Source organism: Acanthochromis polyacanthus, chromosome 9 (genome assembly GCF_021347895.1).
Source record: "Acanthochromis polyacanthus isolate Apoly-LR-REF ecotype Palm Island chromosome 9, KAUST_Apoly_ChrSc, whole genome shotgun sequence".
Classification (NCBI taxonomy): Eukaryota; Metazoa; Chordata; class Actinopteri; family Pomacentridae; genus Acanthochromis; species Acanthochromis polyacanthus.
In genome coordinates, this window is record NC_067121.1 from 17,289,004 (window position 1) to 17,313,407 (window position 24,404).

The 24,404-nt window shown below is 39.2% G+C and overlaps 1 protein-coding gene across 2 annotated transcripts; it reads right to left on the minus strand.

The window, feature by feature from the left end:
* Positions 1–28: 28 nt before the first annotated feature.
* LOC110963555 (GTP-binding protein Rheb) lies at positions 29–17,823 on the minus strand. Of its 2 annotated transcripts, none has more exons than XM_051953475.1 (8): positions 17,513–17,823; positions 15,238–15,309; positions 12,721–12,788; positions 12,542–12,624; positions 12,377–12,433; positions 12,229–12,276; positions 11,510–11,591; positions 29–192 (listed from the first exon to the last, which is right to left on the minus strand). In XM_051953475.1, the coding sequence occupies exons 1-8, from the start codon at positions 17,562–17,564 to the stop codon at positions 166–168; spliced, it is 489 nt and encodes a 162-aa protein (XP_051809435.1). In that variant the 5' UTR covers positions 17,565–17,823; the 3' UTR covers positions 29–165. The 2 variants fall into 2 exon arrangements, with proteins under 2 accessions (XP_051809435.1, XP_022067672.1); XM_022211980.2 differs by lacking the exon at positions 29–192 and adding an exon at positions 3,998–4,793 and having other exon boundaries at positions 17,513–17,821.
* Positions 17,824–24,404: the final 6,581 nt, after the last annotated feature.

Below are 24,404 nucleotides of genomic sequence, written 5' to 3' on the forward strand. Positions count from 1 at the left end.
AAACAGCAACAATAAGGTGTGTTCCTAATAGGTTTCCACAACTGAGTTTTAATAGCAGCAGGGTGAGCAGATTCCCAAACATCTTACATTAAAGCAGATAGAACTCTGGCATTTCTTTTGGGACACTGTTGCTTCTCTGTTGCTGATCAAGAGAGGATCCCTGGATCAATTTAGACCTGGATCCATGAAAACCTGGGAGAAAGATCACAGTTACAACATCAAAACGCTCTCGATTTAATGTGGAACAGGTTACAAAACAGGCTGTGAATGTATTGTATGACATAAGCTGTTTAAAACGGTGGCCACAAATGTGCACCATGTGTAAAAATGTCACACCAAATGTTCATCATTTAGCCTCTTCTGTGTGTTCAGTTTTCTCACAACATCAATGGAATTTTGTGTGGCAATATTTTACTTTAAAGGTTTGACTACATGTGATTCTCTGCCTTTCCTTTCTTTTCTTTCATCGGATTTGTGTGAAGTGTAAGTTCAAGTCAATTCAGGGTTCATACTTTGATCTGAGTCAATTCATATCTGGTGTCAGTGTTGGCTGGAGAGCACTGACTGAACGGTGATGTGGGTCAGATACAATCTACACACTAAAGCAAACTGTACCTTTAACTAATACCCTCTTGTTCTCTTAAGTTATAAAAGCAACTATTTTAAACCTTTATTTGAGTCAGTGACAAATGCATAAATGACTATTTGCAAAAGGGTGGACAGCGCTTGCATAATAGATGAATTTGAGCATTGGGAAACTGTAAACCCTGAACACAGTGTACCTAGGGCAAGTGAGGTACTAAGTAAATAGACTTAACAGAGATACTACTCTTAATGGGGCGTTGCCATGACAGGACAAAGACTGACAGGGAATAAAAGAGAGAGAGAGATAATGAGCACATCTCAGTCATCGACAGAAACGGAGGAAGTCAAATCAGCAAGGTACTTACACACAGAGGACTGCTTTTGGATAAGTATAGTTATCTTATTTTTCACAGCATAGCTTGTCAGCACCCTTTGGAAATATACTTTAACATCAATGTATATGTAATCCATATTAGTCTGAGTTATTTTTTGTTATGAATTTGTTGCATTGTTGTGTATGAGCACACATGCGTGCTGACACAGCTATCTGTGCTTTACCAGTAAAACCAGGTCCTTAAAACCATGAGATAGTTACCTCAAAAAACTGAATCGTATCTCACCATGAAGCAGTAGTCAGTGGAACTTGTATGAATCCATTTTGAAACTCCAGTTTACATGGACCTGCAATACTGAAATCTGGAATTTTGAAAACTGTGTGCATGTTATCAAATCTGTGCTCTATCTCATGCAGGTGTCAGTGCTAAACAGAACAATGAAGCTGGTGGTCTTGGCTTTAACTGTTGCCCTGCTATTTACAGCCAGTGAGTCTGTCACTGATTCTCCACTGTATCAACACTACGTCTGCTGCTGTGCAACAGCGAGATCCGCTTTCTTTTTTATGTACTCAGTCAGACTGGCATTGACTTAAATGCAGTTCTTTTCATTTTAAAACAGACTGTAGGAGTCAGACTGAGACTACATTTAAAAGTTTGGGGTCACCCAGACAATGTCATGTTTTCCATGAAAACTCACACTTTTATTCATGTGCTAACATAACTATGTGAGGGTTTTCTAATCATCAATTAGTACCAATAGAACACAGGAGTGATGGTTGTTGGAAATGTTCCTCTGTATAGTCATTTACCACATGAACAATATCTAGACTGTATTTCTGATTGATTTAATGTTATCTTCATCAGAAAACAACTGCTTTTCTTTCAAAAGTAAGGACATTTCAAAGTGACCTCAAACTTTTGAATGGTAGTGTATCTATGAAAAGACAGGAAAAAGCAACAGACTTACTGGTAATTGTCAGCAGACAGTGTCATCCAGTATGACTATTCCTGTGACATCCATGGAGACCTTAGGAACCACTTGTTTGATCCCAGAATGTATTGTAACATTGATTACATTAGCCGCATTATGAGAGAATTTATTTACCAACAACGTTTGCATGCCCTTTTCTGTTTTTGCTCTCAGGTGAAGCTCTGAATTGCCACTACTGTGTTCCAAAAAAGGCAGGAGGATCCTGTGAGCTGTCTGTAGAGACATGTAAACCCGGGAAGGATGGCTGTGCTGCTGCCAACTTCCTCAAAGAACCACGTGAGTTTCTCTGAATACTCAAATATTAAACAGTTCTTTCGTTATCACAATAACTCAGGAATGAAAGTCCATACACCACAATAAAGAGTAAATATTGTTTTATATAACTATTTCTGTGAATCTTATCTTAAAGAAGGGATACAATTATATCAATACATTAAATTTAATATGAAGCAAGATTTGACTTTTATACAGCAGGTCAGGTAGCTTGTCAGATGACTCAAGCTGTCAAATGCTTGCGAATCAAATGCTTGTAAAATATCTGTAAAATGCAGATATTTCTGCCTGATTTAAACACAGTAAAAAAAAAAGAAATTATTAAGTAATAGAATCAATTATTTGTAAAATACAGATTTGTTTGGCATTTGATATAGATATATGTAGGATTTTTTAATCTATTTATTTTTACAGTCAATATCTAAATAGATACCCTTTTCTGGGATTTTATGAGTTCAGTTATCTGTAATTGAACAAAACTAAGAAAATCTGCAAAAGAAATTCAAATCATTCATTTTACAGTCTGAAAGAACATTTCTAAAGTAGTTCTTTCCTCTTTTAAATCAAAGAACTTGTCAATCACAAAAAGATCAAATGTTAAGAATTTGCAGCATTTCAAATGAGATACATTTAACATTTTAGGTTCTGGATTGTTGGTCAGACAGAACAACTAATCACAAGGTGTCAGTTTGAGATCTGAAAAAGTGTGATGAGGATTTTTCACTGTTTTATAGGCCAAATGATTAACCTATAATGAAAAGAATCAATAGTTAAAGCTCTAACTTTGTGCTATTACCTGCCACCAAATTAATATTTTGTATTTAAACTCATATAAATTATGTACATTACGTGAAGAATCATCTCATAAATAAAGAGGCTCTTCAATTGGTGATGGTGCTTCGAGTAACCATTGAAAAACCATCATTTTACAGAGTGAGACAACGTTGTCTGTACTGAAGTGATGTGTATTTTTCAACCTTAATATTTCTCTTTCCTAGGTGGCCATTACCAGAAATGCATGGCACTGGAAGACTGCGAAATGCTGAAGATGAACTCCTACATTGATATCATGTGCTGTAGCGAAGACCTGTGCAACACCTTGTAAAATTCACTGTCAAAATCAAAGAAAATTACAATGTACTGCAGTGGAGTTTGAGCAGTGACTCGTGCAGACTGCAGCTGCTGCAGGCGGCCTCCCAGGTGTGAATGCATAAAAGCAGCTATTTTTAGACAACTGTACTCTGTTATTCCCTTGCCCTGACAAATAAAACAGCAAATCTTTTGCACTTCTTATTCAATTTTAACAGCTGTATGTTGTCAGTAAAGTCAGCCTACTATGAGCATAAAAATATCAGGAACTGGAGGATTTAAATTCAGGTAAGAATTAGAAAATACCTTCCAGACTTTTATAGGCAGAAAGTTGCCTTATTACCATTTACCCTAAAAGGTCTTTCAGGTAGCTTTAAGTTTAATATTTAAATAATTCAATTTGTATACAAGTCTCGTGACCTTTACAATAATGTGTATAACTGCTCCCTGAATAAAAACAAGACGTCTTTGCAGCATTTATTCATGCTGCAAGAGCTGGACAAACAAAACCATGACGTCATTATCCTCCCTGCACTTGACTCTTGCACTGTTTTCAATATATTTCACCCATTCTGCTTCTACACACAAAAGGAAGTGCATACTGTCATTTTAACCAATCTTTAAAACACCTTTCAGACCCAATTTTAAACAAATCATTGCTTAAAACTGGGTCTAAATGAACCCATCTTGCCTTGCTCCTGCAATAATCCACAAACCAGCCTGCTTACATAACCACTTTTTGCTTTAATGATTACAATCAAAAACATTTGTACAACATTTTCAACATTAGAAAATGGATGTAGATTTTTTTTGGCTGACAGTAACTGCTATGAAAACCAACTGAGGGAGAGAGAACTGCATGGTGATGAAATAGAAAAAGAGCTGTATATTGGAGGGACCAAACAGCTGGCGATGTATCAGAAGAAATGTCTGTGTTTATCTAACTATTTTCAGGGTATATGCATGGCAGATATGACAATTCTCTTATCTCGTGTTATTTAAACAGAGAAGGGCCTGTAGCCTAAATGGAAGCTGCATAACGAGAAGCTAAGATGCATCAAGCCACTACGATCTCTGGTCTTAGTTATCATTTCTGAAACAAGAAAACATTTTTTCTGATACATCCATATGATGTTCTGTGTTTTGCATCAGTGCCGAGCACAAAGACGGAGGGGTGGATTGTGGGAAATATAAGACAAGGAACCACCACTCATCCTTGTTTCTTATCAAACACACAAAGAAAAACAAGGATGACAAAAGGGAATAGGAAATACTAATAAATAACAGTGGAATCAGAGCCATAAATAGAAAGTATTGGATATTTAGGACCCTGGGGGTGGAGTCAGCTGAGGTGGAGGAGAACTGGCAGCTAGCCTTCAAGTAACGGGATATCCCAGTGCAGTGTCCTATGTGTTGATTGGGCGGCTCTACATCATGGAGCAGGAGGTTTTTCCTGGCTGCACGCCGCCGTCCATCTTTTCTGCCTCCAGGATCATCCTTCGGAAAACCTCCACGGCTGTCTGAGAGAGAGACAGAGCAAGTAACACACACAGGACACTGTCACATGCCTCAGTCACACCACTTTGAATCTTCAACCTCCAGTGCAGCCTCGCAGGCTTAAGCCAAAACAGAGATGTCATTGTTTTTAAGTCAAGCACTGTTCCTCCTAACTTCATCTGAAGCCGATTAAGTGACTTCCTGAACATGAAACTTAGCTGCTGCATGATAAGAAATCCATCAGAAAACTGGAGGGATTCAAACATAGTTTTGTAATGCAGATGTTGTACATTTGCTGTTTACTTACACTACCATTTAATCCTTGTGTTGTCCTTACCAAAAAATGTTGTTGCCTTGTCTGAAAAAAGTCCAAAAATTGAGAAAAAATTTCACCAAATTTATAAAAATTTGCAAAATCTTCAGGAAGAAAATTCCTGAAAAGTTTCCCTCAAAAGTTTTATTTTTTTAAATAAAAAATCCCCAAATTTGACAGTGAAATTCACTGGATTTTGGTAGATTTTTTTTCTGAATGTTCTTAAACATTTTTTTTAATTTGGTTTTTTTCCATCAAAAAATGTTTTAAAATTTCCTAAAAATTGTGAAAATGTGGATGTTTTCACTGTGAATATATATATATTTTTTCCACATTTTTAAAACTTTAAAACGGGTCAATTTGACCCGAAGGACGACAGGAGGGTTAAAAGTGTAGGCTCACTTAGAAATGTCCTCATTTTAGGAAGAAAAACATTTTTTTCAATGAAGATAACAATAAATTAATTAGAAATACAGTCAAGACATTGTTAATGTGGTAAATGACTATTGTAAGTGGAAACAGCTGATTTTTAATGGAATATTTACATAGGAGTACAAAGGCTCATTTCCAGCAACCATCACTCCTGTGTTCTAATGCTACATTGTAGGCTTGGGCAGTATCCAAATTTTGATACCGTCAAAACTTCTTTCACATTTTCCCAGGGTATACGGTATTACCGTGACTATTACTGTTACTGGCTTGTGCCTTCACATTTGGAAATTGAATATTTGCAGCAGTTAGTGGGTGGTTGATTCGGAGATGCGTCCTTAGGTTAGAGGTGTTTCCATCTCTCGCGATCACCTTTTGATTGCAGAATTTACAAATTGCTTCATCAGTATTTATCGGCTCTCCTTTCTCGTTTGCCTGGAACCCGAAATACTCCCAAACTGCAGAAGTTGTGGGTTTTTTTGACACTGTTGTTACTTCGAGGTTAACCCCCTTCACTTCCTCAGCAGTCATAGAAGGCAAAGACCCAGGAGCCAAGCCTTATTGAAGAATACTGTAGCCTTTATTGTAAATTAACAGTGGCTGAACCATACAGTCGCGCTAACCCAGCAGCTACACACCTCTTCACTCTTCCTCCCCGAACCGACTGTCGTCTTCCTTCAGACATCTCGCTCTCCCCCCTCTCTCTCTCACACACACCCGCTGCTCTCTCTCCCTCTTTCATAACAGAGCCACACACTCTCATAACACTTATCTCCTGTATAAGAGCATTGTATTTTTTTCATGACGGTATTGGAACTGATACCGCTGCTATTTTTAAACACCGGCAGTATACGGTATTACTGTAATACCGCTCAAGCCTACTACATTGTGTGTGGATGATTAGAAAACCCTTGTGCAATTATGTTCGCACATAAATGAAAGTGTGAGTTTTCATGGAAAACATAAAATTGTCTCGGTGACCCTGAAATTTTGAATGGTAGTGTAGTGTTGTTTATGCAGGTCAAGTTGTGAAGAGTAAAAAGGCCATGCTGTGTTCTAAACACTCTCATAGATACATTGTGTATCCATTGTTAAAATTTTCTTCATGATTGACTAAATTTTTTTTTCTGTCTAACTAGCTGAAAACACAACATAGACATATTGGACTGTACTGTGCAAAGCAGTAGGTCTTAGAAACACAGACTGTGTGGGCGCCTCCAAACACACCTGCTATTCTGGTTCATGTGGGTTCAACAGCTCAAAATGCCAAACGGATGAAGTGGAGTATAAATCAGAGGTTGGTGATTACTAAATTCACTCTCAGTCAGAAACATCGCTGAGATCATTGCTCTGAATGTGTTGATGCAGGACAACAACTGGAAAGCGGCCTCTAATCAAGACCTCATACTGCTGTCTGGCTGTTGCAAAGCGGCAAGAATAAAAACGGCTGCAGAAGCCTTTAATATGACGGCATCAGTCCAACCTATTCTCATATATGTCCCAGGCTGCTGCGGCTCAAGTGACAGAGGAGGTTACCCATACATTGCAAAGCTGTTGTTTCAATCCCCAGACCCCTCACATGTGGAAGTGTCCCTGGGCAAGGCATGGAAGCAGAAGATGCTCCTGATTGCAAGCGAGCTCCTTGTGTGGCAGCTCGATAGTGTATGTATGGTAAAAGCTCCGTGAGGGGAACCACTGCAGTCACCGGCAAACTGGGTGATGTTACAAAGATACAAAGCACACCTTCAGCCCTTACCTCATTTGTCTGCATATTGAATCTGAGGCTGAATTTCCTGATTTTCTTTCCGTAGCTTTGATTTAAAGTGTTTTGTTGAATTGCACACAGAGCCCACTGCTACCTTGTTGTCTCACATATACAACGTGCAGTGTGCGCATTCTTCATTTTGATTTGGCCAGTACCATTTGTTGATTGTATGAAGCGTTATTATGTAATACATTTTGCTACCATAGGGCTGCACAGTGGCATAGTGGTTAGCACTTTTGCCTTGCAGCAAGAAGATCCCTGGTTCAAATCCCGGCCTGGGCCTGGGATCTTTCTGCATGGAGTTTGCGTGTTCTCCCTGTGCATGCGTGGATTTTCTCCGGGCACTCCGGCTTCCTCCCACAGTCCAAAAATATGCTGAGGTTAATTGGTTACTCTAAATTGCCTGTAGGTATAAATGTGAGTGTGATTGTTTGTCTGTATATGTAGCCCTGTGACAGACTGGCGACATGTCCAGGGTGTCCCCTGCCTTCGCCCGAGTCAGCTGGGATAGGCTCCAGCAGCCCCCTGCGACCCTAGTGAGGATAAAGCGGTGTATAGAGAATGGATGAATGAATTTTGCTACCATAGACTGCTGACCTGTCCAGGGTGGCTGCTGCCTTCACCCTAATAGACTCCAGCCCCTACGCAACCCTCACGAAGAGTAAGTACATTTTGCTACCATTTCTGGATTTTCTTTTGGCTGACAGGTTGTGAGGGCTAACATGTATGCTTTTCAGTCTTATTTATGCTGCTGTCGCATCATGTTGTGAAATGGTAAGACAAAATTTGCACCAGTGTGTTTCAAAAAAGTCGGACTTGAGGAAGTAACACAAAGGTGGACTAATGAACTGCTGTGATTCCATAAATCCCACATAAACAGTCCAGTCTGATGTGTATATTGATTGATTGCTTTGTAGCAGTGCGGTGTCATGAGAGGTAATAAATGGAAACACAGTACTTAATGCATGATGGCAGTGTGCTCTGATGCAGCACTTCTCGTATCAGAAGCTGCAGACTTATCAACATATGCGTCCTGATGGATTCAGGTGGCTGCACAGGTTCAACGAACTGAATTAAAAGCTTTCCATGCAGTGTGAAGAAGCTGTGGACAAAAGGCAATGCGCTACACTGATGTTTAAATCTATGCAGGCAGCCTTACTGATGTTCCTGTCTCAGACACGTTTTATACTGATTTTAAATTCATCTACTAGCTGAAAAATTTATATGATTTATTCACATTTTTAGCATTATTTCATTGCCAAATCATCAATGTGACAACAGATTGATGTTGCAACAGAAACAGATGCAGCTTCGAGATGTCTGTTCCCCACACATAATCTACAACAAATACCAACATCTCACTTTACACTGCCTCATTTAAATGAACCTCCCGCCTGTATGCATCTGTCCTCCCAAAGCACATTTCAAAGTAATTAAATTATCAATCTGTCAGAGTGCTGCCTGTATCATTTGTCGTGCAGTCACAAAAAATATGTCCCTTTTCCCTTGAACTGACATACTAAACCTGTAAGCAAACGGTGGCCTAATAAGCAGAGGTTGGTTAACTGCTTCTGGGGGTTTTCTCCAAGTTCCTCCCACAGTCCAGAGATATGCATGTTAGGTTAACTATTTATTTTATACTAGCAGTATGTGTGAATGTGAGCGTGCTTGTTTGTTTGTCTACTTGTGTAGTAGCAACATGCCCAGAGCCTACCCCATCTGTCGCCCAGTGTTGGCTGAGACAGGCCTCCTTGCCTTTGAGAGCAGCATAGAGCAGTTATAATTGGATGGATAAAGGTTCCTTAGTTTCACACAAAGTAGCATGTGCATGAATTCAGGAGGAAGAGAAATTTAGATCAGTCTTTAGCACAAATAAACCAGCAGTTTTCCTAAGTTTGGGGTCACCCAGACAATTTCGTGTTTTCCATGAAAATCAGGTGTAAACTAACCGTGACGTCACCCGTTGGTTTCAACGCCGAGAAAATGAAGCCCGGATTTTGCTACTTCCTGGTCGCCATTTTGGATTTTTTGGAGCCAGTGACGTAAAAAGCGTCATCAAACAGGCTGGACCGGAGAGCAACTCGGGGCAGGACCAGTCAATGAGACTGTCAATGAAGGCTCCGCCAACTTTAACGATTTATTTAAAATTCAGTATTGATTTATTTTAAGATTGGCCACCTGATCTCTCATTTTGACCATGAAAACTAACGGGAAAAAAATTCTGAGCTGTAGAAAAATCAAATTTTATTTTTTTCCAAAAATGAATTTCGGTCTATGGAGCAAAAGCTTTTTGGAGCCAACCCTAGCAGACGGCGTGATATTGCAAGTTTTTGACACTTCCGGGTTGGCTTCAATTCTGGAGCCAGATGCTACGTCTGTCTTTATATACAGTCTATGATGAAAACTCACACTTTTATTCATGTGCTAGCACAATTGCACAATGTTTTTCTAATCATCAGTTAGCCTTTCAACACCATTAGCTAACACAGGGGTGCTGGTTGCTGGAAATGTTCCTCTGTACACCTATGTAGATATTCCATTAAAAATCATCTGTTTCCAGCTAGAATAGTCATTTACCACATTACCAATGTCTAGACTGCATGTCTGATTAATTTAATGCTTTATTCATTTAAAAAATGCTTTTCTTTCAAAAATAAAGGCCTTTCTAAGTGATCCCAAACTTTAGTACGGTGGTGTATATGTGAGTACACCAGGGTGGTACAGATGAGAGACAAACTACTTGACAACTACAGTGGTAAAAATCCTGACCTTAAGTCCTAAGTTTAGGTCAAACTACAAAAATCCTGGATCATTGATTTGATGCATCTTGATAGCCTCTCTTTATGATTCATTCACTGTGTGATAAATGTCTTTCAATCTCCATGTCCTAACATTGAAATTTAGCTTGTCTCTCACATGAGTCTACGCTTCTTTGTCAGGCCGACTGCACGAAACTTTTGTCACTATCTCATTAACAAAAGCATTTCTGTAGCTATCCATTTATCTATTATTTAGAACCACTTATCCTTTAGGGAGTCAGGGAGGTTGCAGACAATCCAGCTGACACCGGGCGAGAGGCAGCGTACACCATGGACAGGCTGCCAGGTAATGACAGGGCTGACGCATAAAGACAGACAAGCATTCACACTCACATTCATGCCTGTGAGCAATTTAGAGTTGTCAGTCAACTAAACCTGAATGTCTTTGGACTGTGGGAGGAAACCCACACAGAACGGCAACAGTGCTATCATTGCCACCTCTGTCAACAGCTATTACATGCTTTTTGAGTCTAAAATGTAACGGTTTGTCTGTTGCAGTGTGAACGATATCTGCTATTGTACATTCACATTGAAGAACTCTCTGACTCTCCTCATGCCATGAACAGAATAACTGATGAGCCTCAGGGTGGGTTCACAGGTGGGAAGGGTGTGAAAATCATATGGTATCTAAAATGAACTGAACTCCATGGATCCATCTGTGTATACATGCCTGTTGACATTTTTAAAAGTAAAAACAAACTAGAAAAGCATTCAGCACTCAGTACTCTGCCAAGGCTGTTCATTCCCCCATATGGCATTGTGAGAAATGCAGCATTTTTTTGTTTGAAAATGCAGCTATTATTTAATAGTTATTGATGATCAGAAATTACGACAACATAGAATGTAGTCATTAAATATGGATATACCCACAAACAAAATGACCTTGCGGTGAGAACAGGTGTGTGTTACACATGTGTATGTTATGTACGGATACCGAATCATCTGACCTAAATATGTATTGAGTGGCGGGAATTGACGGGACTCAGAAACACCCCCCCATCAAGTCCTGATAAGTCCGCAGTGGTCCATTTGTAGTAGGATCGCAATCACGTGATCGTCATCAGCAGGCAGCTGACGCAGTGTTCACTTGTAGTCATAGCTACAGTGATGCCGTGCCGCTATCTTGCAATGATACAGAAGTCCTTATCAAATTCATGGATCCAGACTATAAACTGCATCAGTGCCAAAATCTAATCACTTTGTCCTTGTGTCATTTCTGACTTTCCCTGAAAAATTCATTAAAATTCATTCGTCTGTTTTTGAGAAATGCTGCAAACAGACAGACAAACCAATGCCGATTGCCGCATAACTCTGCCATGTTCCTTGACGAAGTAATGTTGAAGACTAAAATGTTATGGTAATTGGGTATTTTTCAAACAGAAAGATGAATAGCCCTTAATAACAATCTCTTACCTGGTTCTCTTTAGCTGAGGACTCCATAAAGGCAGCATTCCAGGATTCAGCTAATGCTTTTCCCTCTTCACAACTGATTACTCTAAAGAAAAAAAAAACACAGGGACAACAGGACAGTCAGAACAAAGCACATAAAGATTCAAGAATATAGCTGCAGTGTTCACTCTTACTAAAACACAGACTTGATTTTGTAAGAAATTATTCCATTGACTCTGTGTTTTACACACCAAAAAGACAAAGATATGTTTTACAGACCCAATAGCTTTGAGAGCCAAATCCTACCTAAACTACTGTTCAAAAGTTTGGGGTCACTCAGACAATTTCATGTTCTCCATAAAAATTCACATTTTTTTTCATGTGCTAACATAATTGCACAAGGGTTTTGTAGTCATTAATTAACCTTTCAACACCATTAGCTAACACAATGTAGCATTAGAACACAGGAGTGATGGTTGACGGAAATGGGCCTCTATACCCCCATGTAGATAGAATAGCTAGAATAGCCCTTTACCACATTAACAATGTCTAGACTGTATTTTTGACTGATTTACTGTTATCTTCATTAAAAAATTGCTTTTCTTTCAACTTTACCATATGTAGTTAAGTCTGAGTGAGAATATGAGAGATATGTTGAGCTTTGGATTTGTGCCAAGATCTTGTCAAACAGTGTACAGAAATTCTTGAAGCAATGTACAATTTAGTTGTGTGCTACGACATACCGCTCCATATGTAGGTCATTCTTGTTTCCGACAAGCATAATTGGAACTCTGCATTGAAGGAAAAGTAAACGCAAGATTGTCATTTATGCATGAAGTACGTATATCTTAGAATGACTTGGACAGCAAAATAAGAAGCAGTACTACTTACTGAACCTTTCCTACCATGTCCAACAGTTTTTCATGGATGACTTGCACAACTTCAAAGCTGGAAGAATCAAAGGGAATGTTTGTTTTACAGCATTCATAAACATGAGGAGTCTAACTCATTATGCAGAACTTAAGAGACATTTGTTTCTTGGAGGGGAGAGTGTACCTTTTATTAGATGTAACTGAATAGACCAGTATGTAGCCATTGATATCTATGGAGTAAGTCTGTGGGAAGATAGAGTATTCATCCTGGAAAAGATTGATAAAATGAAGAAATTAGCACGGAACAACACATATTTACATAAAAGTGAATGGAAGGCTGATAAATAGTGCCGTGAGACCAACCTGCCCTGCTGTGTCCACAAGCTGAAGGTGGTACTCTTGTCCATTTATTGTGATCATTTTAGTAAATGCTGGAAATAAAAGAAAAGACCAGTGAGACTAAGATTAACTAACAGAAATTGGAAAGAGACAGCACAAGACGACACAAATACAAATAATACAACACATTTACACCATCCTGTCAAGTGTAGCTTCATTGCTTCATTACTTGATGGTCAACAGACCTCAAGACATACGAGACACAACTCGGTTATGGATCCATTTTGGTACCACAGATCATTCAGTGAAGGAATATCAATATCTGCCCACAGATGGGTGGTATTATCTATAGTGGGACAGCGGGAATGCACAGCCTGCAGCATCTCGCTGGCAACGCTGACGCTTCACTTTATGTTAACCATCTAGGGATTATTTATAGACATAGACCACACATTGGAGAAATGTAGGGTGGTATCCGAGCGAACATATCAGGGAAAAGAGAAACAGCCTGAAGGTAAAGTTTAAACTCAGATCTCGGGAGTGTTTGGGATTATGTGTGTTTAAGAGGTTGATGAATTATACGTGTCCAGCAAGATGTAATTTGGAAGTGCCTTCAAGCAAGGTTGCCTCTCCAAACGAGTGATGCCCAATCAGAGAGAAAGGTTTATTCTAGCAGAACACTACACCAGGCAATTTCTCAAAGAGTGTCTCAGATGTTCTTTCCTTCAGTGGTTGAATGTGTGGATACCTTTGTTTAGAGGGAACGTCACACCCCTTTGGTGAACATCGGTCATTGACAGGTGTAAATATGCAGAATCATGTAAATACATAGAATCACTATATAAAAAATTGGTAAAGGTCTTCGATAGAAAGCCAATTTCATATCATATTTGTGATATCTTAGAGAAACACAACGCATTGAGCTTTCATAATTTCAAAAATTTTAAATTTGCTTGTTTGTTCTACAAGGTGTTACATGGACCCGCCCCACCCAACATGACTTTCTAATAAGAAGGGCTCACAGCGGTCTCAGGACCAGGGTCTCCTTTAGAGGGGACTGTGAGGTTCCACACAGAAAAACAGCCTTTGGACAAAATGCCCCTTCTGTGGAGGCCAGTAAGATCTGGTAGTCTCTCCGTAAGGGAGCGTCCCATGTTACCAATGTTCAAAACTCACCTTAAACAGTGGCTGGAAGAGAACCAGTCTCGTGACCATTGACCTTTAACTTCTTTGTGTACTTTTTGGAAAGTGCTTTTACTGTGACCTGTTGTCCTGTCATTGTGACCTATGGTACTATGTTTCACCGCATGTTTCAATGTTATGTTTTCTTTGTGTGCTTTTTGTAATGTGCTTTAAGTGTGACCTATTGTACTTTCATTGTGACCTATTGGCCTATATTTCACTGTTACGTTTTTTGTTACCTGCGGATGTAAATTAGCATTGTTCTATATTACGTCTATTGCTGTCTAAAGAGACGTTCAATAATATGCACTGTCCCTAACTAACAAATAAATGAAAAAATTAACAGCCTTTTGGGCAACAACAGTCTTGAAATTCACTGTTTTTCATCCTAATATTACTTATTAGAGTTATCAGAATTTACACACTTTCATTCAACCATGTGCTCATTGGTTTGAAAATCAGTAGTGTTACTTTCATGAGAAAGCCACTACATCAAAAGCATTCCAGGATTAAACCTTTATTTTTGGTAGCATAAAGAACAGACTACTTTGTAACATTTATCTTCATTGAACATTTACTTGGAGTCTGCTCTAAACAAATTGACATGGAGTGGCTGTGTTTATCAAAGGGATGAACAAGCTCAACAAGCAAACTTCCAGATCATCTAAAAACAAAAGGCTAACTTGTCTGGATTATATTCCTCAATAATTCTTATGCTGGGATTGTCAGTAGATATCATGCAATTATCAGGAATGTCATGATACTGGACAACTGGTCTCTTCCAAGTCTTCCAAGACTTTTTGAAATTTATTTACAACTCGTTTAGGCTTAAAGGGCTAACAAGTAGAGCTCTCTGACCAGTTAAGTTCATCTAGAGGTAATGTGCAGATTATTTTGCATTCGATGCCAGTTGACTAAGATTTTTGCTGGTTGACTATAGTCCTAACAAAACTGGCATCAATTTAATGTGATATTGTTTTAGACCTGCAACAAATGCTCAACTAGTCAATCAAAGAATCAGAATGGATGGTCGTTACAGAGTTATGCTGTGCACATGAACCTTGCTCAAATCCATAAAAAAATAGTCAATTAAAAAAATCTATATTTAAATTGTAATCAAAAGTATAGCACTACAACTGATTGTAAGATATGGTAATATGATTCATTGGAGTATTAATGGGAAAATAAAAGAAAATAACTTGTAGTTGATTGATAGGGGAAACAATACTGAGGACAGGATGTCACAGAAAAATCTATTATATTCACTGTGATTAATGCTTTGGTTGTCAGCCACAGACTCAACTGACACAAGAACATATGCACCAGCATGTAACGGCGTCTCAAAAAATCCCCACTTACTGTTTTCTATTGTTGGGTCATAGGAGTCAACGAACTGGCCTTCCACAAACTGAATTGTCAAGGAGGACTTTCCTGCAACAGACAAACAATAAAAAGAACTGTGATTCAGATGCAGGGGAAATTACTGTGAACGTTTAAGTCAACTACTAAAAGCTGCACTGTTTTGGTTGAAGTATCTATAGTGCCCTCATACACACGGTGAAAAAAGAAAAAATGAATTAGAAAAATTCAAGTTTCAAGACCTTTATTTGTCACAAGCACAATTATACATAATATAACGCACAATGAAATGTGTTGAGCACCTGTACCAGACTGAAACAGTAATAATAATAATATTAAGAAGAACAAGAATAAATAAAAACACACAAGAAGTTAACATATATACACTACCGTTCAAAAGTTTGGGGTCACCCAAGCAATTTCATGTTTTGCAGGAAAACGTGCACTTTCTTTTCATGTGCTAACAACAATTGCACAATGCTTTTCTAATCATCAATTAGCCATTCAACACCAGTAGCTAACACAATGTAACATTAAAACACAGGAGTGATGGTTGCTGGAAATGTTCCTCTGTACCTCTATGTAGATATTCCATTAAAAATCAACCGTTTCCAGCTAGAATAGTCATTTACCACATTAACAATGTCTAGACCAGCAGTGTCAAACTCATTTTAGTTCAGGGGCCAAGTTTAATTTGATCTCAAGTGGGCCTGACCTGCAAAATCAGAATGTAATAACTGATAAATAACCACCACTCCAAATTTTTCCCTTTGTTTTAGTACAAAAAAGTACAATCTGACAATGTTCACATTTGTGAAATATCTTTTTCCAGAACATTATGAACCACCTGAAATTTCTTAAACAAATAAGTTAATTTTTTAAATAATATTAAGCGTTGGTTTAGCAATTGTACGTCACAACTTACTGATCACAGTTTAGCTACAAAGACACAAAACATTTACTCTCAGGTAACTGGAACTGAACAATATAGCATATTACAACTTGCCAAGATGTAGAAATTATTTTAAATTCCCATTCAATTCCACATTTGTGTACTAATCATGACACACCACAGCACAAAAACTAAAGTGGGAGCTGTTAAGGAAGAAGGTTCAGTTATCCCCTTGCCTTGTAAATGTAGAAAATTTCTACATAAAAAGTGCATAAAAGTTGTGTCAGTGCATCAACAATAGGACTCAACCAAACCAAACTCTGTCCTACTGAAGCTGTTGACATATTATATCGCACAATGTTCAATGTCTTTAAATATTTTCACAGTAAGGATTCATTTTCACCTCTGTAATTTCTACACTTGTTATAATTTGTTACAAAAAAATGCTTTTGTAGGGGACTCCAAACTTTTGAACTCTCTCTCTCTCTCTCTCTCTCTCTCTCTCTCTCTCTCTCTATATATATATATATATATATATATATATATATATATATATATATATATATATATATATGTAAGCGCCCTGCCACAGACTGGCGATCTGTCCAGGGTCTCCCCTGCCTTTGCCCCAGTCAGCTGGGATTGGCTCCAGCACCCCCTCCACCCTAGTGAGGATAAAGCGGTGTATAGAGAATGGATGGATGGATGGATGGATGTATATAAGCAAAATAAATAATTAAATCAAAGTGTCAAATAGTAAGGAAAAAAGAAAGAAATAAAGAAAAAAAATCCAAAAATACACCACATGATCAAGATGTTTAGAAAATGTATAGCAACTCACTGCAGCGTATGGAGCCATGAACACAACACTCATCTCTAAGAGAATCCTACACCACTGCTGTTGGCATGCTGGGCCTCCACTGGGTCTACTTGTGTGTGCCATTTTGCATCCTCAACATCCTTCCACCGTTTTACCAGCTGCGCTCCTTCGGTTTTAGATGCGATACAATAACGCAGAGTGGGGCGTCAGCTGGATCCAGGCCTTCACGCGGTGTCAAGGCTCTGGGGTGAGGAGGGGGACTGATGCTTACCTGTCCATTAAGAGCGCAAAAATATCCGTCCCGCAGACATTATACGAGCCCTCGTGCGCTCAAATCACAAGGCCACGTCTCACCTGGTCGCGCTCATTCGCCCATTTGGAGGTGATCCCTGCCAGATCCTCCTCCCTGATATTTAAATCTATTACAGGAGGCGTAAGCGGCTCTTATAATGGACTTAAACTGACCCGAAAGGCCGCTGAAATCTATCTCCAGCGTCCCATCCGAGGCCCCGGAGCTGCCACCCTCCTCCTGCCCGTTAGTGCGCCGTCTGGTCGGGACTCACCTACGGATCTGTACCCGAGGATGGCGATTTTTCGTGATTTCGGCTGCGGCATGTCTCGTTCTTGTTATCGCATCTAGTCCTCGGGGTGTACCGCAACCTCCAACCGGAATGGCATCCAAATGAAAGAGGCGCAGAGAGCAGTCATACAGCCTCCAGATAACAGCCGGACTCCCTCTTATGTGCTGTGATTATCAGGAATTCCTCTTCCAAAACTTGAAAAATATAGAATTTAAGATCATAAAAAATAAGCATGGAGTATCTATAGATCTACAATAACTGCGTCACTCCCCTTTGCAATGTAATGAATTAGTAATTACTGCTCCGTCCTGATTGGCTACACGTAGTATAAAGGCGGACCTTTGTGCCTCTTGTAAGACGCTGATTGGGCGAGATAGCAGTTCGTCAAGCGGGTTCGGATTTGTGATTGGCTGCAATGTGCTTCATGACGTGCTGGGTGGTCGGGTGCAGTGTCATTCATACGTTTAGGGTCAGGAGGCGCACGCACGTACACACGCACGTGCATGCCCCCCGCGCGCACACACTGTAGTAATTCTGCAGTGACCTCTTCAATGACACAATACAAGTTAATGTCCAAGTAATTGTACACGACGATTTAAAAATAGCAAAGACATAAACAATCCAGCAAAATAAGAAAAATCTGAATCTGAATCAGCGTTAATGGCCAAGTATATACGCAACAAACAAGGAATTTGGATTTGATTGTTGGTCACCCTAGGAATAAGGAAAGAGAATAATAAATAACTATAGAAAGAAGAAGAGAAAAATAATAGTAATAAAAATAAGTAAAGATAAACAAGTACACTACCATTCAAAAGTTTTAGTCACTTTGATGCCCTTTGATGCACTGTGTGAGTCGGGAGATACCCATTTTCCATTGGATTTGGGTCACTTTTGACTCATGTTGTGCATCAGAGGGTTGAAAATATCCCTTTTTAAAAAAAAAGAAAATCGTTTTTTTTTAAATGAAGATGACATTAGAAGAATCAGAAATACAGTCCAGACATTGTTAATGTGGTGACTGACTATTCTAGCTGGAAATGGCTGATTTTTAATGGAATATCTACATAGAGGTACAGAGGAACATTTCCATCAACCATTGATCCTGTGCTCTAATGCTACATTGTGTTAGGTAATCATGTTAAAAGGCTAATTGATGACTGGAAAACCCTTGTGCAATTATGCTGGCAAATGATTGAAAGTATGAGTTTTGATGGAAAACATGAAACTGCCCGGGAGATCCCAAACTTTTGAATGGTAGTGTATATAAAGATTTTTACACATGTGAAAAGAACATTTAAACACAGTAGTGCAAAATGACACTTGCTAGATTGAAGGAAATTACAATGCAGTGTTCATGCTAAAAGGGGGCAGATTTTGCCTTTCTTATGGTGTAGTAGCTGAAACTTTTTGTTTAGCATATTGCCCCTATCTCAGACATAAAACAAGTCCCCAGGGAGGCTTTGTCTCACCGGCACAATCTTGTCAAAATCAGGAATGTCCTGTCTTACAGTGACACTTAAAAATTAGTCTGTGCATTCATAACTTCTAGGCTGGACTATTGTAAGTCCTTATTATCAGGATATTTCAATAATTCTCTCAAAAAATGCTCAGTTGATCCAAAATCTCTTGTAGGTATCTGACTGCAGAGCTGCACATTTCTGATCTGCCCTACTGGAATCTCCAACCTTACCAGTGTTTTGTTATCCTGTTTCTCTCCCCTTTACCTTCATTCTAAACCGCTGAGGCAGATTCCTGTGTCCCAGAGTCTTGTTCTGTCAGAAGTTTATTCTCGTGAGAGGAGAGTTTGTTTCTCTCTCACTTCCCACTGTCGTAAGACATGGACCCCTGTCTGTAAGCGCGAGCTTTTTGGGAGTTCATTTTTCACAACTTAAAAAACAACATATAATATGAATGTAAATAAAATTGTGAAATAAACAATAAACAATAAACAAACAATAAAAGAGCTGCTCAAAGGAAATCTTTGGATTTGCTGGGTTTCACTCTTACCTTGAAATGGCATATGTCTGAAAAAGCTGCATCGCTAACATGAGTAGTAATTAAAAGACACAAAGAAATTATGAAATGTAGTGGTTGTAGTCGAAACAGTAATACCTTAGTTGTATAAGGTGAAATTATAAATATTGTGTCACTGCAAAAGCTGGAAGGTAAATGCTAAAGCTCGAAATTACATAAAATATAGAAACGTGTAGCCTGAGGTGCAAAGCAGGCAGATTCAGGGACAGCTTTTACCCAGCCACCATAACACAGCTACATACAATACGTTAGAATAGAACTGTGCAATGTACTGTAGCTTTTGATAGCATCTTTATATATGCAATATTCATTACTTACTGTGTATACATATACAGTATCTAATAGATCAATTATCGTTATGTATAGGCTGATAGTTATTGCAATATACCGTAAAATCTTGTAGCATTTCCATATGTCCTATATTTATTGTATGTATAGATTGTGCAAAATCCTTTATTTATTGTGTAGATATCATTCATAACATCTGTTTCTAGTTGTTAATAGCCTTCACCTTTTACTCTGTGTTTTATTCTGTGTTTTCATCTGTGAGTGCATCGTAGTTTGGTCCTGTGATAACATCTGTGATGTTAATTACTGAATGACAATAGAGGAGTTTGAATCTGAACTGTTGTAGTGTTTTGAGCAATAGTTAGAAGAAACTAAAGGATGCAGTAATATGTAAGATGGTAAGAGATGTGCATGAACTTAGCCCCTTGACACCTGAATTTATTTACAATTAAATAAAAAAAATTTTTTTGTGTGTTTTTGGATTCCAGCTGATGCTAAAATAGATGGAGATTGTTAATTTATCTGTTACACATAGAACATATATTCAATAATTAGGCCTCACTTCGACCGAGAAACCAGTGCTTGCAAAAGGTTCCAAGGTACTTCTTGAATATGCACAAACTGACACTGGGGGAATGGATAAGCTATCTCAGCTACAGTTTGAATGAAAGTGGTATGTTGCAAATTCGCAACAATAGGCATCAAGGGGTTAAGTTAAAATATTATAATACAATGATAAAATAAAAGAGGATTTTAAAAATTTGCAGGTAAAAACATGTATTCTCAAGAAAATTTTAAATCAATAAAACAGTTAAATACAAGCAGAAATGTCCTTAAAGAGCTTTGATATGTCAAAAAGAAAAATCAGAGTAATAATATGTGTCAGTACTGAATCATAACACACAATTATCCAACAGTATAAGAGTTTACAAAATCACAATGTTTATGGGTCATTCCAGAATTGGAGAACATTTTACATTTCTCCTCTCTTCTATTTTCCATATTTTCATAACATTGTCAGCCTTGATTGAATGTCTCACTCTACCTCATGGAACTGTGTTATGCATAGTATCAGGACAAGACTAATTCTTTTGATTTTTTCTTGACTTTTTCATCAGTAAGCTTGTCCTCTTGGTCAGCAGTAACAGTTATCTGAATATCTGGCTTCTACTTTTGAGAAAAAGTTAACATTTACATGGATTAGCAACCCTGTTAATGTGATTAGAGTAGGGTTAGCAAACAACAAATTAAACATGGAATAAAAATTGTACCATTGATGTGTAAGCTGAACCAATCTAGACTTTAGTAGTCTATTACCTATTACTGATAAATTTATAGCAGAAAATTTCAAAAGACAATTTTTTTTTTTTGATTTTGAAGCCCAAATGTGGGCTGCACAGTGGCTTGGTGGTTAACACTTTTGCCTTTCAGCTAGATGATCCCCAATTCATGCTATGGCCTTCCCGGTATCTTTCTGCATGGAGTTTGTAGGTTCTTCCTGTACATACATGGGTTTTCTGACTGTGCTCCGGCTTCCTCCCATAGTCCAACAATATGCTGAGGTCAATTGATTATTCTACATTTCCCACAGATATGAATTTCAGTGTGATTGTTTGTCTGTATATGTAGCCCTGTGATAGACTGGTGACCTGTCCAGGGTGTCCCCTGCCTTCGCCCCAAGTCAGCTGGGATAGACTCCAGCCCCACCAAGATCCTAATGAGGATTAAGCACTGCATAGATAATGGATGGATGGATGGAAGCCCAAATGTCCTAAAATTCTGGAATGACCCATAAATGAGCTGATCTACAATGTTTGAACCCTCGTTTGCTTATTTCAACATCGACCAGTAGATGTCACTATAACACTGTTATATTCACACAGCAACCACTTGGAGTCTCGTAGATCTATCCATAAGCACTCCAGTAACTGTTTGGATTGCCTTAGAAACATCATCGTCAAATTACTGTTTATTTCCAGGTCATGACACCCTGTTGTGTCAGCCATACCAAGACATAACAAATCCTCCACCTCAACAGCCTCACACATAAATCAGACTACACACATCCCTGATTATCTCAGCTAATAGTGTTTTCCTTTATGGATGTTAAAATACCCATATCTTAATATAACTGAGACCATAAACCAAAGCACTGGCATGCAACAATACCATTGGAACTCAGGCCACAATTAGTGGGTTAAGCTCCATATGCAGACACTGGAATTCAAGGCAGGCGTGGTAAAGATGGTGAGATAATGAGAGTCCTCATTGCTTTAAAAGTCTAGTGTTACTTATGCATGTCAGTCATTCCTCAATTCAATCACAAGTCTGTAAAACTGCATTTTATAGACAGAAGGCTTAAATACTAATGTTGAGACTTTTGGCAGCAAAAGTCTTGAAATAATTATATTTGCTCCCAAAAATAGCACACAGGCCCAAGGCTGTGCTGTTTTTCCTGCCCTGCGACCGATAAAATCCCCAGTTTCCCTGTCACGTCCTGGCCCATTACTACTTAATCACAGAAATGTCCAACTCTCGTCAGTAAGACCCAACTGTTTTGCCTCCACACACACTTCTCAGCAGTAGAGACAAGAAATCACTGGTGTCAGCAATAGGCGATTTGTTCTGCATGACACTGGGTGTCAGAAAAAATGGTGCCTGCAATCAGTGAATACTCACGCACACACACACACACACACACGCACGCACACACGCACGCACACACGCACACGTACACGCACACGTACACGTACACGAACACGCACACGCACACACAGGAAATTATGATGACCAAGAATAGGTTACACTGGTAATACAGTCATGTTCTAGCCAGGGATTACAGTGTGCTGACACAGGCCAACAATAAATACCCTTTGCAAGAACAACAGGTGTCTGACAAGATTGTTTCACTTTAATAAAAGGCTTACATGAGCCTCAGAGAAATAATACATTAAGCTGTTTTAGACATGTTGGCCTTTTATTGCTTCGTCCCCGGTGATTTAAAAATGTCTTTTTTCATGCTAGCCCTAAATCTCACAGTCTTGCACGCATTGAAGGTGATGATGTTTTGTGGAATTGTTAATGTCCTTAAATCAGTGTGCTTATCACGAGCCATGTCGCAGAGAGTGTGGCTGAGGAAAAGTCAGTTTAGATTTCCAGTCTGTAATTTCTTTAACTATGTGAGCGAGTGGACATGCAGCTGGAGCTATGGTTTCTGAACCCTGCGTGCATGGCACCAGCGCCAGCGTCTTTCAACTCACTGTGAAAGCACCCCTGGCTCTGTTAGTATGCCAGCCTGAGCACCAGTCAGCCACATCCTCCAGCTGGGTCTGTGCCACCGACGGGCACCTGGACCCTTTCTCAAACCTCATGAAACAGAATGCATATTTAAGTCAGGAATACATTTCTGGAAATTTCTGACCAGAGAGTAAATAGCTGCTCAATGTCTGGTGCCACCTGCCTTTCATTCACCTTACTGACACTTTTATACACTCATTGGATGCGTGTGGCTTTTTTAACAGACAGATTCACACTTCAGGCTGTGTCTCAGCTGTTGGACTGTGTCCAGAGTCACACAGGCCTGAAAGACAGCCATCGTTATCCAACTCTCACAAGATGTCATTGTAGGGATCCAATGATTACCATATCAGAACCACATGAAACATTTATGGCTTGCTGGCAGTGATGGTCTGGCAAGCGTCCTAATTTCTTGAACAGAGCTTGTCAGATCCTATTGTTTCAAGTTCTGGTGGCATGAACAGAAAAATCATCAGCCCTGAAACCTCTGTACTGGCACTTGTGGTCAAAACCAAAGCCTAGTTCAAGCACACAACTCAGTTGCGGCACTCACACAGTAAACTTCACTCAGTGCAACATCCAACACATCCTCTGCAATAAAGCTGTTGATTCAAACTGGCCGTGAAAGTTCCTCTCTTTTGCTCTGCTGTCCTTGTGCAGTACTTACTCAGTCTGTCACCACTGCTAGCCCTACCATTTAAATTAGCAAGCTCAACTGCCAACAGCCTGATTGTGGCTTCAGAAACAGCCTGATTATCAATCTGAACAGAAGAGGTTTGCAGCAGTTGAGTGAACCTGAACCGGGCAGCTGTAATCATTTTTTAAATTTGTTAATTTTTTACGTAACAATGAATCAACAGGGCTGCTCAGTGGTTCTGTGATTAGCACTGTTGCCTTGCAGCTATAAGATCCCCAGTTCGCGTCTCCACCTTTCCGGGATTTTTCTGCATGGAGTTTGATTGTTCTCCCTGTGCATGCGTTGGTTTTCTCCAGGTACTGCGGCTTCCTCCCACAGTCCAGTAACATCCTCAGGTTAATTGGTAACTCTAAATTGGTGTTCATCTAATAGGTGTGAATGTGAGTGTGATTGTTTGTTTCTACATGTAGCCCTGTGATAAACTGGTGACCTGTCCAGGTGTACCCTGCCTTCATCCAAAGTCAGCTGGGGTAGACTCCAGCCATGCCGCGACCCTAATGAGGATTAAGCGGTGTATAGATAATGGATAGATGGATCAAATGTATGTATTTAATG

What these genes read in the sequence shown, in the direction of transcription:
- LOC110963555 (XM_022211980.2), bottom strand. Translation starts at nt 17,564, where the DNA reads ATGCCGCAGCCGAAATCACGAAAAATCGCCATCCTCGGGTACAGATCC. An exon ending in CCTCGGGTACAGATCCGTAG is followed by an intron (nt 15,310 to 17,512) that starts GTGAGTCCCGAC and finishes TGTCTGTTGCAG; the next exon opens with GAAAGTCCTCCTTGACAATT. An exon ending in TCAGTTACATCTAATAAAAG is followed by an intron (nt 12,434 to 12,541) that starts GTACACTCTCCC and finishes TGATTCTTCCAG; the next exon opens with CTTTGAAGTTGTGCAAGTCA.